We start from the raw sequence: 16,253 nt of genomic DNA, 5'->3' as shown, positions 1-16,253 counted from the left end.
CTGTTCCCAAATAAATATAGTAACAATCCAAGCGCTGAAGGCTCTTAGTTGTTCGCTATTGCATAATATTAGACGCAACTCATTTGTCAAAACTATGTTATAGCTTTTTAAATCGCAAGTTGAAATGAACACACCCCATTCAATTTTATAAAAAGTGTGTCTTAACGCACAGGTCGAGATGTGTGTGCACTGTCTTTCCCCATATTTAAACATCTCTCTTTTTTGACGTTCTAAAAGCATTAAAAATGTGATGAAAATGGTATACTGAGAATATAAAATAAAATTTGCAATCACCATCATATTAAATGAATATTGTTGCAATATGGAATACCTATAACACTAAGAATATTATTTCATGATGGAAATTTCTCTTACAAATCTTTTGTTGACACCATTTCAATTTAAAATATACAATTAGATAATTGATGAAAATGAAAACAAAATCTGCGAGCACTAGTTTCTACTCACGAATAAGGTAGTCATATAGACAACGCTGTTTACCCTTACCTTGGTGTTGATGCATTAATGGTTACCCAAGAAGTTTACACGATGTCAACCAGTCTCTTACCTTAACATCGGTATAGAACACTTGTACGCTTTTTCGGCGTAGCTGTTTAACCCAGCTTTTCACCTTCAATAACCACTGTACATAACGCTAGAAGGCACGTATGAATACATTCAAATATTTTATAGGCTGATTCCAGAGAAATCCCCCGAAATTTGGCTGCAGCACTGTGTCTGTGCGCAGTGTAAAGGATGTAACACTGTTCAATGTATGGAATTCCGGACTACTTTCTGCAAGTTCAAACAACACATAGACGCATATTGTGGTCCAGTTACAACTACGCGTTAAAATCCATCTCGGAGAATTTCAGGGTCTGTACTCGGTCATTAAATTATGAGGGGAAGACATAATTGACTATCGATAAACACAATTTTGCTTTCAAAACGAGAAAAAACCACTACCGGAATAGTATAGTGTCACGTTAAGAAATAATCGTTTAATTATATAACCACAAATATATAGCCGTACTCGGTCAGCACGTCTGGAACTCGTTCCTGAATACATTAATAGGCTTACAACTCGGAATGAGATTTAAAAAGACCCGCGTCATGCGAAAATGGGTATTATGCCATATGCGCCCATCATAGATATAGCCCACCCAGCCAGCGCATCTCTCAGTCTTGTCAGGAGATAAACAATGAAACCATAAAACTTTGAGTTATTTTATAGCGGACAGCATTGCCTCTGGCCAGACAACGCAATTGCACAGGCTTGGCTTGAGCTAAGCTGGCAAAAACGCCATAAGACCCATTTTCGCATTACGCGGCTATGAAAGCGTGATTTGAATGTTTCGAAAGAAAACTGCGTGTTAATATTAACATACGATATATTTCGAAGGTGGAGAAATATACTTACATGTATAATAGGCCATGTGAGGACACATATGATGTGAACTCTCGTAGTATAATTTGTATCTACTAATACTAATGTATTGTTTGACTACAATAACATACATTCATGCGGTAGTAGTAGGATTTCTTTTAACCTTGGAGTCAAGGATAACCCATGAAAGTGCAAGCACTTATTTCCTATGGGGTCCTTTGGTTTTGCTTAAGAGACAGCAAGCAGAAGAGACAGTATTGAGATACAAGGAATCCGGATGCGATTCCCTAGCTCTTCTCGAATAGATTCCTTGGTTCTTTACGTGCTCAGTGTATAACACACGCGAGAATTACCTGGGTTTCATACCAGTACATCTCTAGTTGGGTGGGAAACACTTGAAGCATTTCTTAAATTTCCAGTGCCCCAGCCAGGAATTGAACCGGGGACCTCTGAAATGGTAGACCAGAGTGTTACCACTGGACTACCGCACCACCAAATATGCGACTAACAAGTAAACACACACACACAATTGTTTAACATTTGTTTTCAATGTTATTATTTAGAAACGTAAATTTCAAAATTAATTTCAAAGTTAGTATTTTCGCAACTCATGTTCGACGTTTTATAAATTGAAAACTGTGAATATAAAAAAGCTTAACCCTATACAATTGCGTTGATACCACCCGTGCAATTGAGAACACATTAGATATCGCTGCTACCTGTTAAGAACAAAAGAACGTTTCCCAGACATATCAAATTTAACCCCGCTGTAGTAGCAAGCACTATCAACAAGGTAACGCAACAGACGCGTGATAGTGTATTGGACTCTCGATATCCCACTATACTTGTTGATCAGCAGTAGTTTTATTTTCCCGCATCAATTAATAGCCTCAGATTATGAATGGCCTGTGCTGAGCAAAAATACCATATGATTAAGACGCAGCAGACAGTTGACTATTTTAATCATTCATAAACATTCTCTTCCTCGACACGTATATTTCTTACAATGTTTATTGATTCTTTTCTATATACGCTCCGTTCAAAAATATTCCATTTAACACGATATTCACATAACGTTTCCATTTGAGAATGAATATTAATAAAGAACTCCATCCTTTGGCATAAATTATACAACTCCTTGTCGTCGCGGTGCGGCAGATGCGGCAGTTGATCATGTTTATCATAGTAAAGAAAACTGGATTTAAACCCGTGGTATTAACTTTAGTTGTTTGCCAGCGAACAACTAAAAATCATTTGATTTATAATTAATAGAAAGAGCATTCCAGTGCCTTATTCGATTTGAATAAATAATATGACACCAGTTCCTTATTCCTTATTTAAACTGAATAAGGAACTGGATTATCATCACTTTAATTTTTTCAATTTCGTTGATGTTAAAGTAAGAAAATGCCAGTTCCTTATTCGGCTTGAATAAGGAATGTGGAGCTGATTAATTTTTCATTATTCAGCCGCGAAAAAGGAACTGGATTATGAATAAAAACAAGCATGTTGAAATGTACAAGATTGCACTTTTATAACACATACATGTATAATAGTGTTATATGCTTTATGTTTTGTTGGTGTGAAGTTAGTATTCGAAGTACAAAATCCCGGTTCGATCTAAACAAGAAATCCTATGCAAGCGCAAAGAAGAAACATGGAAATGTAACGTAGTACATAAGCTTATGATAAAGTAAATGTATTCGAGTTATTTTGTTTTGTTTTATTTAAGAATGGTATGCATTATTTTTTTTCTTTAAGCCCCTATTTCAAATAGGTTAAGCTTGTATAAGGAATGAGGAACTGTTCCGTATTCCTTATTCGAAAAAGGAATAAGGAACTAGGAAAAATGAACCAACTTAATCTCCATATACATTTGACCTTTGGAGGATACTTCTAGATGTGACCACCAATTTTGTATGAATTGATCAATTACACATGTAATGGGAAATACAATTAAAATACAAGACATCCATTAATATAAATGAAGTTCATTTGGTGTACTAAAAGGTGTGAAATTAATATAAACAAGAGATGTGTTTGTCAGAAACACAATGCCCCCTTCTGCGCCGCTTTGAAGCCATATATTTGACCTTTGACCTTGAAGGATGACCTTGACCTTAATATCACTCAAAATGTGCAGCTCCATGAGATACACATGCATTTCAAACATCAAGTTGCTATCTGAAGCGACAAAGAAGTTATGAGCATTTTTCGAAACCTAAATGCGAAAACTAAATGCAAAGTGTGACGGAAATACAGACACACGGACAGACGGACGGACGGTCCGATCACTTTATGCCCTCCTTCGGGGGCATAAAAACAACAGCATTCAAGCAGGTTGATTTCTTGTTTTTATACACTTTAACAATTGGTCATGCATTCGTGTTCAGGCCTATGATGGTTATGTTTTAAACTGTAAAATACATAATCAATATACATACCCACAGCAAACAAACAAACAAACGGCGCAATATTTTTTTAACACATATTTACTTAAAGGTTGATTGTATGGAAGGGAATATCCACCAGTCCATTCATGTCAAAATTGTAATGCGCGATGTTGTAAACCGCAAAGTGCCTAATGCCTAATGCTGATTGCTTAACGACAAACCGCAATACGCCTCACGCTTGACTGCAACTCGAATACAAAACTAAACTAAATATTAAAAGTTGTTTCTTAATATTATAATTCTGTCCGTATGGTTTGGGGGCAATGTTGTAAACCGCTAATGCTAAATGTTAAACGATAAACCGCAATACGCTTGACTGCAATTTGAATACGAAACAAAAAAAATACTTGTCATAGCTAGCAGTAACTGAAACGGTATCGACGTAAATTGTCGCCCTTTAAGTTTGTTAGTTGTAGCATGGAGTAACTGGACTCATGTTGACGAGCGGTGACATTAATTAAAGGTATGCTTGGTGTTAGACAAGGGGAATGCCTATCACCTTTCCTCTTCTCTATGTTCTTGAATGATATTGAAGAGTATTTGATTTTGAACAATTTTGACGGAATAGATACTTACATGACAAAATTATTTCTTCTATTATACGCTGATGATATTGTTCTTTTTTCTGATACAGCAGATGGATTACAAAAAGGTCTGGATTTACTTCAAGAATACTGTAACAGATGGAAACTGAAAATAAATGTACAGAAAACTAAAGTCATAGTGTGGGAGGTGGGTCTTTTAGCGAAACTCAGAGAACGTTAGCTAGTAAAGCACAGAAAGCAATTTTCAAACTAAACAGTTATTTATTGAATTTCACTGATGTATCATAGATTAGAGTTGTTTGATAAACTTGTTGTACATATTCTAAGTTATTCATGTGAAGTTTGTGGTTTTTACAATGCTGATAATATTGAGAGAGTACATACTCTATATTGTAAACGAAGAGTTAAACGTTCCACACAAAACGATTTTGTATATGGCATTTTAGGTAGATCGAGTTTAGCAAATCAAAGATATATTAGAATTGTTAGATATTGGTTAAAATTGTCAATCAGCAGTGACAACAAATACACTCGAATAGTATATAATATGTTAAAAGCTGATGCAGATATATACCCTGATAAAACATCTTGGGTTACTTTAGTCCGAGATTTACTGACCTCAATGGGCTTCTACGATGTATGGCTTTCCCAAGGAGTCGGTGATATTGATGTTTTTCGGCGTAAGCTGCATAAGCCAGCTTTTCACCTTAGCCTGACCTTTGTAAGTGTCCAATAAAATTCCAATAAAATTTCCCGCGGCTAGGTACGAATGAATACACTTCATTTATTCCATTGGCTGATTTAAGTATACCACCAGAACATTGGAAACATATCCGCGTCTTTGTAACACTGTTTTACTGTATGAAACAATTTTATCTCGAATGAAAAGGCTTAATAGATAGAACAGTTTTACACTCAATTCTCGACATCAATACAGTTTGTGCGTACACCTTTTATTTTCAGAGTATTACCAGCGCAAGAGCGTTTATACTTAAAAGGCTATGTTCTCATATTTAGTACTTACTTCCTTATTCCTGTCAACATGTTAACATGTAAAAGTATAAAGAGCAATGGAAGCGAGGCCTCACTTTAAGCATTGCATTTCAACCCGCGAGGTATATCGGGTCAATTCGCGGACATTCAGAGTTTATATACAGGTCATCACCGGAGTTGGCGGCCAGTAAAATAATCGTTATATAATAAAGACGCTATCCGTGAACTAGGTGACCTGGAATTTTCTTTAGACCAGAAATATGTTAAATGAAGATATTCAGCAATATAATTATGGTATGTAAGTAATAGATTCTTAATGTGTTTTCAACAATACAATGATAAATATTATTGTTGATAAATTTAACAATAATTATTCGTCCATATTGCCTAATGTACTAAAGTGATATTATGAGCATGTAACAGTTTATAGGTGTCTATCGCAACCGTTGATTATTTTTGATGTTTCTACTTCATATACACTTATATTAATTAATGCAGCATCATCATACTAAAACAATATACCAGAAAGAGAAAAATAATGCATTTGAATATCAACCGTACTTTCGTTTGACAACTGATCATGCGTTTACGAGTTGAACCTAAATTTAGTTTTAGTGCAGATTTGTTCATACGTCACAAAGACACGAAATTGTTTTACGGATCATTTCAGCTTACAGGACTGGGTGGGTCACGTAAGAATATCGAATATAAAATATATTTTTATAAACAACTGGTAGCAAGGTGAGTTGCAGATAATTAATCAGTAACCACATTTTAACTAACTATTTTGACCTGTTAATTCTTTTCAGCTCAATTCAACAGTGCAAAATGCCCATAATATCACTTTAAGCATTAGCACGATGATAATTGATACTGTTAATAATCGAATCAAATAGCAATGCCCGACAAACCACTAAAACAGGTTTGTTCGAAGAACGCGCCTATAAATACGGATACTTCTCGTGTGGCCGGTTGACTCATATTTTTAAATTTCACTTCCATTCTTCTTTTGGTTTTCTGTTTTGTATCTATAGGTTTATGACCAGCATTATATGTTATAATGTAAAATAAGCCGCGAAAACTCCCCGTAACATCCCGTACTGCGTGTGATGCAGCTAAGAACTGCACAGAAAAAGACATTCGCTATACTTGATCTCATTCATTAAACTATTTACGCCGTATATCTTTTTTAAAGATATTTCTTGTTATGTATGTTTTTAAGCAACGTCTTCATGATAGTTATATCCAGTTATGGCACCATCGTCTGGATAACTCGACCCGAGCAACGTTTTTTCGGGAGGTAGTCGATTTTGATTTTCAAACGTTTCTTAAGTGTATAAATGTTCAAAAATTCAGGATTGCTTTCACTAGAAATATTGTTTCTTCTCATAATCTAAAAGTTGAGTCTGGAAGGTGGCATAGACCAATAAGTATCCCATTAGAAGATAGAAAATGTACTGTTTGTGATAAGCTTGAAGACGAGTTTCACTTCATTTTAGAATGTTCATTATATCATGATTTACGCAAACAATACATCAAAAAATATTTTTGGTGTAGACCTAGTATGTTTAAAATTAAAGCAGCTGTTTGAAAGCAAAAATGAAATTGTACTTCGGCGTCTAAGCATGTTTATATTTAAATGTTTTGAAATCAGAAAATCTGTAAATGATACATAATTTGTAAAATACACCCTATGTCTCTTTTGATAGTGCAACGCACAATATTGTATTATCATTCGTTATGTGTATTGAGTAATATAATGATATGATTTCTCGTTCACCGAGTCTCTACTGGTAATTTATTGATAAATACTCAACACAATTACTGAAATATTATTATAATTGTACTTTTGTAACACATGTGTTTATTGACAGATCACGGTGTCTCTTTAAACAAAATTATTAAAATAACGAAATGTGTTCATGCATGTTGCGTATCTTTTTAGGCAACTTTGTAAGTAGTCATTCAATTATCAACATAATTTTGTCTTTTGAAATTTACGATTATAAATAATAAATGTATACAGATTCGGATATGTACGAGAAGCAAATTATTGTGATGTATAATAAATTATGTGTTATTTGTATATAACCGTTGTATATATTTTGTGTTGACATAAACTAAACGAACAGAGATATAGTACCTACAAGACAAAAATATAAAATTATATACACCTTCTCCGCATATTTGCGTTTTGTCCGATAACCCCCCTTTTTGCCTCTGCTCGTATTATTAATCGGGATCTTTGTTATATTTAATTATTTAGCACAACTCATTCCTTAAAATGTATTGGTACTTGATTTATTTCAACATAACATTTTTTTTTATTTTTTTTTTTTATTTTCATTGTGTAACGTGACTTGCTATTACTATTTATGTACATATCTGTATGTTCACATGGGCCTATGGCCTACTGATTCTGAAATAAAATCTTCTTTTATTTTTTAATGATTCATTCCATTGACCGCTCGATTTTCAACGAAAACATAGATAACCATGGTTGTGTGCCGTAAATCTCGTAAGCTAATTATGATCCCCGAAAACTTTCGGTGGAGCATTGAGTTGCCAGTCTCACTATTGCCGGTAGAGCCCCGGTCCATCCCGGTTTGCTAACGCCGGTCGACCGGCGAGAACCATGATGATGGCGTAGAAATTTTTTAACGTGGTGACACTATTTCCCGGTGCTGCCCCGGTTGAAGCCGGTCAACAACCTGGCAAAGTCCCGTTCAACCCCGGACTAGCTACGGTTTATCCAGGTAAAGCCCCGGCAGAGCCACGGTTGTCGCCGGTAATGCCCAGGGGGAACCCCAGTGAAAGCCGGAAGCGTCCCGGCAGAACCCCGGTATACCGTAACTCCACCGGAACTCACCGGGGCTATACCGGCATCAGACCCCGGAAGAGCTACGGCAACGCCCCGGTTTAACCCCGATCGTCGCCGGTAATGCCCAGGCGGAGCCCCGGTGAATGCCGGTGGCGTCCCGGCAGAGCGCCGGTTTACCGATGTACCGTAGCTATACCGGGACTCTGCCGGCATTCACCGGGGCACCACCGGCGACAACCGGTGCGTTTCCGTATCTCTGCCGGGGACTGTATGGGCCCCGGTGGAACTATGGTGCCGTCCCGGTTGTTCCCGGTGCCGTCCGGTTGTTCCCGGTGCCGCGCCGGTCCTTCCCGGTGACTCCCGGGGGTATTAAACATTTTAATAATTTCCCGGTGGAGCCCTGGTTCATCCCGGTCGTCCCCACCGGCATTATAGTGAGACTGTGCCTTTACATCATTCCGTCATACCTTGCATGGACCTCTTCCTTTTGATAAGGTTTGAGGTCATAGTGGTCAAGGTCACCGAGGCTAATAATATATTTTCTCAAGGTCATGTACTTTAGTGACCAGTGTTATTTGGTATGGAGTTCCATTTTAAAGAAAGAGTGAGTGTATACTATTAATTTATTGTCATTAACTTTTATTAATACCTGTTTACTTTATTATGAACATGAGGGGAGCATCCATCGTTTTCAACGATACGTCTTGCTATTATTGGTAGACGTACCGAAAGATACTTTCATGAACACGTGCTTTCAAAGCAAACAACAATGTGATTATAAAAATACACGTGCAAATTAATTGACTTAGTAGCATGTGGGTGATTTTTTTTTACATAAAACCATTAATCTCCACATGAAACAATTATATGTGTAAATTCTTATGCCGTAATGAGCACGAATCCGTTGGAATTTTTGCGACATCTTGATCCGTTCAAAAATAATGGAGCTGCAAAGTCATATTTTCCCATATGTATTCACATAGTGCGGAATAAAAATCAAGAGGTGGGTAACATTTGTACACTTATAACTTTTTAATTGCAGCTTTGTTTTTAAAACGGATTTCATATTCGTGTTCAGCGACAAAACGTCATAAAGACAAACACTCAGCCATTCCCTCTCTAACTCGACCACTCACAGTCAGTCACTCAATCACTAAGTCACTCACTCAGTCACTTATTAAGTTAATCAGTCATTTAGTGTTGCGGATCAAGATTTTGGTATTAATTATCGGATACATTTAGCCCTTAAATAATATTGTAAGTTCGTTCGCACTGTTGCGTTTGAAAAGTCTTTTCGCTTAGCTCAATGCAATGTTGATAACAACAAGTGAGTGTCTGTTATATTATTACACTTTTGTGTGTAATAATTTTAATAGTTTCAGACAAAAAAACCTGGGTAGAACCAGTACTCATCATGAATGCATATTAATTGAATAAAACAATAAATCAAGTAATTTCCTGAAGGGGATTATTAGAACCAGTAGTACCAGTACTTACAAAGTATACATATTAATTTAAAAACATATTTACAACATAATAAAGTCACTTTCCTGGGTAGAACCAGTACTTGACACAGAAATACATGAATACAACGAGAACATAATCAAGTTTCCTGGGTAGGGTTTATAGAATCAGTACTTACAAAGTGTACAATTTAATATTACAACAAATTTACAACATAATAAAGTCACGTTTCTGTGTAGAACCAGAACTGGACATATACAAACAAGAGGCCCATGAGGGCCTGAATCGCTCTACTGCTATAAACACTGTGCAAGTTTGGAAAGAATAAGATGGAAACTGTGTACTTAATCGCGCAAACAAGGAGAATTTTCTCAAATTCAAGGAGAGAATGTTGTGTACTTATTTCTCCGATACTGCTCATATTCAATAGGGTTCAAGTCCTCATTAATATAAAGATACTGTGCAAATTTGGAAATAATTGGATGAAAACTGTGGAATTAATTGCGTAAACAAGCGGGATTTCAAAATGTTCTCATATTCAAGGGGAAGTCATTCTGGACTTATTGCTTCGATATTGCTCTTTTTAAAAAAGGGTTTGAGTCCTCATTGATACAAAGACACTGTACAAGTTTGCCAAGAATTGGATGAAAATTATGGACTTTATCACATAAAAAAACTGAATTTTCATTTTTTCCTCAAATTCAATGGGAGATCATTCTGGACTTATAACTCCGATATTGCTCATTTTCAATTAGGTTTGACTCATAATTCAGATAAAGACACAGTGCAAGTTGGGAAATGACTGGATGAAAACTGTGGACTTTTCACCACATTTTGAACACTTTATCGTCCTCTAATTATTTGGAATTTATAAAAACTTTGTGACTGTCTGTCCCTAAGAAAAATGTCGACCATTATGTTTTGCGTACGTCACTCAATATTGGAATCCATGTATTCGAATTACAATAATTTCATTTCTATTAAGAATTGATCTTTATACGAAAATTAACAACCGCAACCTTTTTTACAGAAACTGAGTGAAACATTAAAAAGCTTGCTGAACGCAAATTTATAGTTTGATTACGTCTTTAAGTAGAGCTGACATCAAGTTTAGTTTCGTTATCGAATTCAGTTCAGCGTATAGAGGTTTAGCGTATTGCGGTTTACAGTTAACTTGAGTTAAGCATTAGGCGATTAGCGGTTGCAATATTGCAAATTGCCGATCTAAAACAGACAATATCATAACAAAACACTAGAAAAGCGGAATGGTAAGTACCGAAAGAAAAGTACATTTACACACATTTCAACAGTGTTTGAATAACATTGTTCATAAAAGATAATAAAGAAACATAACAAGTTTGTAATAATACGCATTACAATTTTGATATGAATACTGATCCAAAGAAACAAGCATAAAAACGCAAGTAATACGAAGTTATTTTGTAACAAATACAATAAAGCAAAATGCAATTGTCATTTAGCAATATGTAATTGTCATTTATCAACATGAATGGACTGGCCGATATTCCCTTCCATATGATTGAAGCATGTTTGGTGAAGGATCGAATCGTACACTGTGTGGATCAAATCATAATGTCATCTATTTAAACGACACGGTTATAGAAGTTATTTCGTATCTTAAGTGTCTGTTACTTATACAAATTTATCAACAAGTTCATATCAATTAGTGTCACTTTACTGACTGATATTAACTACAAACATATCAGATATGGTTGAGTTAGGCTAGCACGAAGATTTCAATTTAGTGACAGTGTCATACACAATTTATATGAGCTGAGCAGCCATATGAGTTTGTAAACAGACAGGATAAAACAAAGGGTCGATAAAATATTGGTACTATTAATGGCAGAAATATATCCAGCAAATGCGTACCTGTTGTATAGAATTGTAATGTACAACCACGTATACGTTTTATAATATTAACCTACTGTAACACTGTATTTTTACGTTTTAAATGACATGATGCGAGGAATTTAATAACAATATTTTTAAGCAATATTGTATTTGGCCTTTCCAATTGTGTAAATGTATGTCTTACTTTTTAGAGCTAAATTGTTCAAACATCTTATCACATAAACGTCCTGGACGGTAATATAAAATCAGCAGTATACACTTGAAGACTATTCTAACGCAACACTTTTTCAAACTTAAATAGCTCAGTAATTAGTTGAGAGGTGCGATTGCACTTGGGGTAGGTGTGGTCTTATCTTTATGCGTGTTTTTATGGTAAAACGCGATATTATTAAAATTTTACTTCAATTTCTTAATTTTAGGAGGCTTGATACACCAGGCAAGCATAAAATTAATTAAAAAAAATCAATAAGTCTCGTATTAAAATTTAGTTGCGCAACCGCGCAATCGGCATGTTGCAGGCTCCTTTTCCCACTTGCTAGAGAATCCGATTCTCACGGATGAATAATTTTATCGTTTGCTTGCACATACTGTATTAACATTATCACATGTAGAATTTTAAATCAACATATTTATTCATAACTTAGATATTTCAGCTTGAAAAATGTTGCGTTAGAAAATTCATCAAGTGTTGTACAACGCTATATAATTCCAATATTATTTCTATTTCATCATTCTATGTGAGGTTTTACACCAGGAAAACATAACATTTATAAAAAAAAATTAATATGGTTCGTATGAACATTACTGAGCACAATGTTGCAAGCCGGTCGGTCATTGAGACGTGTAAGTTAATGCGTTTTACTTTTCACATACGTATTTTACGTTGTACGATTTCGAGAATTTTACTTTTGCAGTGATATTTTTAATTCGTTTTGTTTGATATTTTAATGTTATCAATTTCAATTAAATTTACAGGAATTATTCGATTTATGTTGAATTATTCTGAGTCCAAATTTCAACAAAATCCGTTTTAAAATAAGGGAGCTATATTGAATTGAATACGTGTTGCGTTAGAAAAGTCTCCAAGTGTATGGCTTTACTATATTTACACACACATAAAGGTCAAATAGTACGCCAAATCATAATAAAATAAATTTTTGAATTATATGTTAAACTATAATGCATATAAAACGTACTTAAAAAAAGAAAGTATCATAAAAATATACAGTTAAGTCGTATTTGTCAAATTTCACCTTATATGGGAGAAAAACATTATAACTAGTTAAATCGTGGCATGTTCATTCGTATCGTTCGAGGAGTATAATGTTCTACATTTAAGTGCATGTTGTACATGTACGCACAAAGGGCAAATATGTTATTGCAATTATATGTATGTAAATCAAGCGTTGACGAAAATAATTGCCCATCAAATAGTGCAAACATAAGACAAACTTTATAGTCTAACATAATTTTCGATTTGTATTGCATAACGCATGTGTATATACACATTTTGTTTAGTGCCCGACGTGTGTTTAGGTATCAGAATATATAACGGTGATAACTTCGTATCTGTGTTGTATGATACGGAATCGTACTGATAAAACATTGATAACTCAGCTTTCATATCCGCTTCAATCAAGTAATATTGTCAACTTGGCAAAGCTCTGTGCAATTTTAAGGATGCATGTGTTTACGTTTCAACTAGTTTTATTGTTAGTTTTCGCAGGTAAGGGTAAATATTTGAACATATTTGGCCTTATTAATTATGTATCATAAAACTCTGTATTGGACTCTTTTAATCTTATTTAAATTCAATTTAATCTGTCAAATGCTACATTGTACACTTTGTTGATGTTGTTTTTTTCATACAGTACCGACAAAATATGTGCAATTATAAATGTGCTGTTTTTAATAGATTACTTGCGATAGTGTTTACATTTTAATAATTGATCAACAAAATACAGACACCATTGTTTATCAATACTTGTCTATAATCTTGTTTACATTATTGAAGAGACCTTCAATGTATCAGGCATATCGTATACTGATGAGAATTTCATAATATTTTGTGATGTAGAAACTTCTGCAAACATCCCGAGTATAATTCAACGCGGATATGGGAGTTGCACATTTGCCAATGAAACATGTGGCTACGACGTACGCTCCCCATGGGCAATTCACAAGGGATCATACGAGTTAATGGGAAGACCACTGCTACAAGATGGTCAAGGTAATCACAGTAGGGTTAGTTACTAGTTATGCGATGTCGAGCAATGGCAAAACGCCTTGCCTTCATTATCATTAGCACATAAAATAGATTGAATTATATAAAGAAAGTAAAAAAATTGTATCACAAGATAGTAACCGATAAAATAATCGAACCACATATATAGGGAATAATAGGTTAGTGACGTGGATGGAGAATGGTTATCTGGCAAGTCGGAGGAATTTATCGGGTGAGCCGGATAACCATTCTCCATCCACGTCACCAACCTATTACTCTATTTATCATGTCACATTTACAACATTCGTTGAAGTGTTTCTAAAATATATAGTTTTCGAGTATGTTCTGTTTAAATATTTAAAATGGGAACACCACGCGCGAACTAAACATTGTGACGTCACGTCATGCAAATTAAGCGCTTAGGCTAGCTTCCATCTTGTTAAACAACACAGAAATCGAGTCACTCGTTATTAATTCAATACACAATGACGAAATTATGCGGTTTAAATAAAAATGTTTAAACAAACAGTACTTTACATGTGTTGGTATGTCTTTTAATAGAAAAAAGTATATGTATATTTTATTAATAATATCAGTCGCGGAGAGCGACTGACGGATATTCGAGGTCACGTGGTCAACTAGCCTAATAACTTTTGGGTTATTAGGTTACTTGGTTATCAGGCTGATTTAAAGGCATGTGGCAGGATAAATATAAAATAAATACAGCGTTTTTGTTTATATATATATATATATATATATATATATATATATATATATATATATATATATAATATATAACACTGTTTGAACAATTTCTTTCTCATATATATATATATATATATATATATATATATATATATATATATATATATATGATCTGGCACGAGTTGTCATATCATACCATATTTTATTAAACGAGTTTAGGAATTGTGTTAGTAAGCTCGCCTTTAATAAGGAATTTCCTGGAGTAGTTTAATTAAAGATGGCATGATATGACAACGAGTGTCAGATTTTTGTTATCACATGCTTTTAAATGAGCAAATTAAATAAATATTTACGCAAACATAATGATAAATCCCGAATGTCGTTTACATTTCGTGACGTCATTTGACGTTGCAACGTCATTTCAGCAAATAAACAAAATGCGATTGGTCAATAAACGAAAACTAAGCCAATGAAAACGCTTTAAAATGTTGTATTACACATGTGTAATATAAAAAATATGTAATGGTTGTATTACATGGGAAACAGGGTATAGCATGTGATAAATATATATATATTTCTTGTAATATATCAAGAAATCCATTCATGTCTTTTACCTATCGTATTATGTTATTAAAAAACATTATTTTGTGTCCCAGATGACGCTTACTACGTGCTATTTGAACCGCCGCCACCCAATGGACAATCATTTATCCCCATCTCCTCCATGAGTTCATCGCCTTTATCAGCAGGAGCAGCGTGTCTCAGTTTTTACTACACTCTCCCTGCTTCCATGGCAACACTTCACGTGATGACACGTACTAAGAACAACGTCACGATGGAACTGTGGAACGTAACTAATCGCTCTTTTAGGACCTGGACATTGGAGAGGCTGTTTTTGGACAACGGCTTATTAATGGTTTGAATGCGTTTATATTTAAATCATAATTTATATGTTCGTATAACTATATGATATCTACTTAACCAACTGAGTGTTTAGTTATTTTCTGATTAAGAACGTTTGATCGGCCACGTGTTAGTTATTGCCGTATCTTAAAAATGTTTTGAATTCCGATGCATAATACTCTAAACCATCATTGAGAACTTGATAACAAGGATTGCAACAACCAACCGTTCTTAATAACAACAATTAGAACCAACAATTGGCCGTAAATTACTATTCGGCTGTTATATTTCATTTGTGTATAAATGACGACATTTAATGATCTGATAAACATGTCATCAAACTAAACATTTATAAACAAAGTAGTTTTACTTATTATAAAAATAGCTGACATGTATTAGAGATTATTATTTTAAAAACACATAAGCTTCATAAAAAGAGATTCAAATGCTAAAGAGGGAAACAAATTGTTACAGCCTTATCCGCGTATTCTCCCAGCATATTCTGGTACCCGATCATTACTTACTTTACATAAGTAAAGCTTATTTATGAAACAAATAAAATACGGTTACATCGCTTTAACTAAGTACAACCGCGGTTCTTTCACACAACGTTTATATCGACACATGCAAACAAACCTTACACCTGTTCAGAACTGCGTTTTATGTGGCTACACAAACACGTAGAGAAATAAAGTATGCACACAATTTCATCTTAATTCTCTCTTTAAGATCTGTGAGTTTTAGGGTTCAATTGTCTATCGTTTTCGAAATATATTTTGCGATTTTTATCACATTTGCTTCGAATTCACTAAGCGTATACCGTTTAGAGATTATCAATAAATTCTCATGTTAAAATGCTGCTAAAATGGTGTCGACTGCTAAA

The 16,253-nt window shown here is 34.5% G+C and overlaps 1 protein-coding gene across 50 annotated transcripts in view; it reads left to right on the top strand.

Annotated features, from left to right (window-relative positions):
• LOC127877382 (sushi, von Willebrand factor type A, EGF and pentraxin domain-containing protein 1-like) overlaps positions 1-16,253 on the top strand; it is a 117,408-nt gene that overhangs the window by 52,074 nt on the left and 49,081 nt on the right. For 3 of the 50 annotated variants that reach the window (XM_052423203.1, XM_052423198.1, XM_052423186.1), the window contains exons 1-3: positions 13,128-13,264; positions 13,616-13,768; positions 15,124-15,383. The exons of 46 other annotated variants lie outside the window; for them this stretch is intronic. In XM_052423203.1, the coding sequence (XP_052279163.1) occupies positions 13,219-13,264; positions 13,616-13,768; positions 15,124-15,383 (459 nt within the window). In that variant the 5' untranslated portion in view covers positions 13,128-13,218. Of the gene's footprint in view, positions 1-13,127; positions 13,265-13,615; positions 13,769-15,123; positions 15,384-16,253 lie in introns of those variants that run through there. One more of the 50 variants, XM_052423189.1, reaches the window with a different exon arrangement.

The sequence above is a fragment of the Dreissena polymorpha genome, chromosome 4 (assembly GCF_020536995.1).
Source record: "Dreissena polymorpha isolate Duluth1 chromosome 4, UMN_Dpol_1.0, whole genome shotgun sequence".
Taxonomy (NCBI): domain Eukaryota; kingdom Metazoa; phylum Mollusca; class Bivalvia; order Myida; family Dreissenidae; genus Dreissena; species Dreissena polymorpha.
The sequence above is the reverse complement of the archived record's forward strand: the minus strand, read 5'-3'. Positions and strand labels throughout refer to the sequence as shown.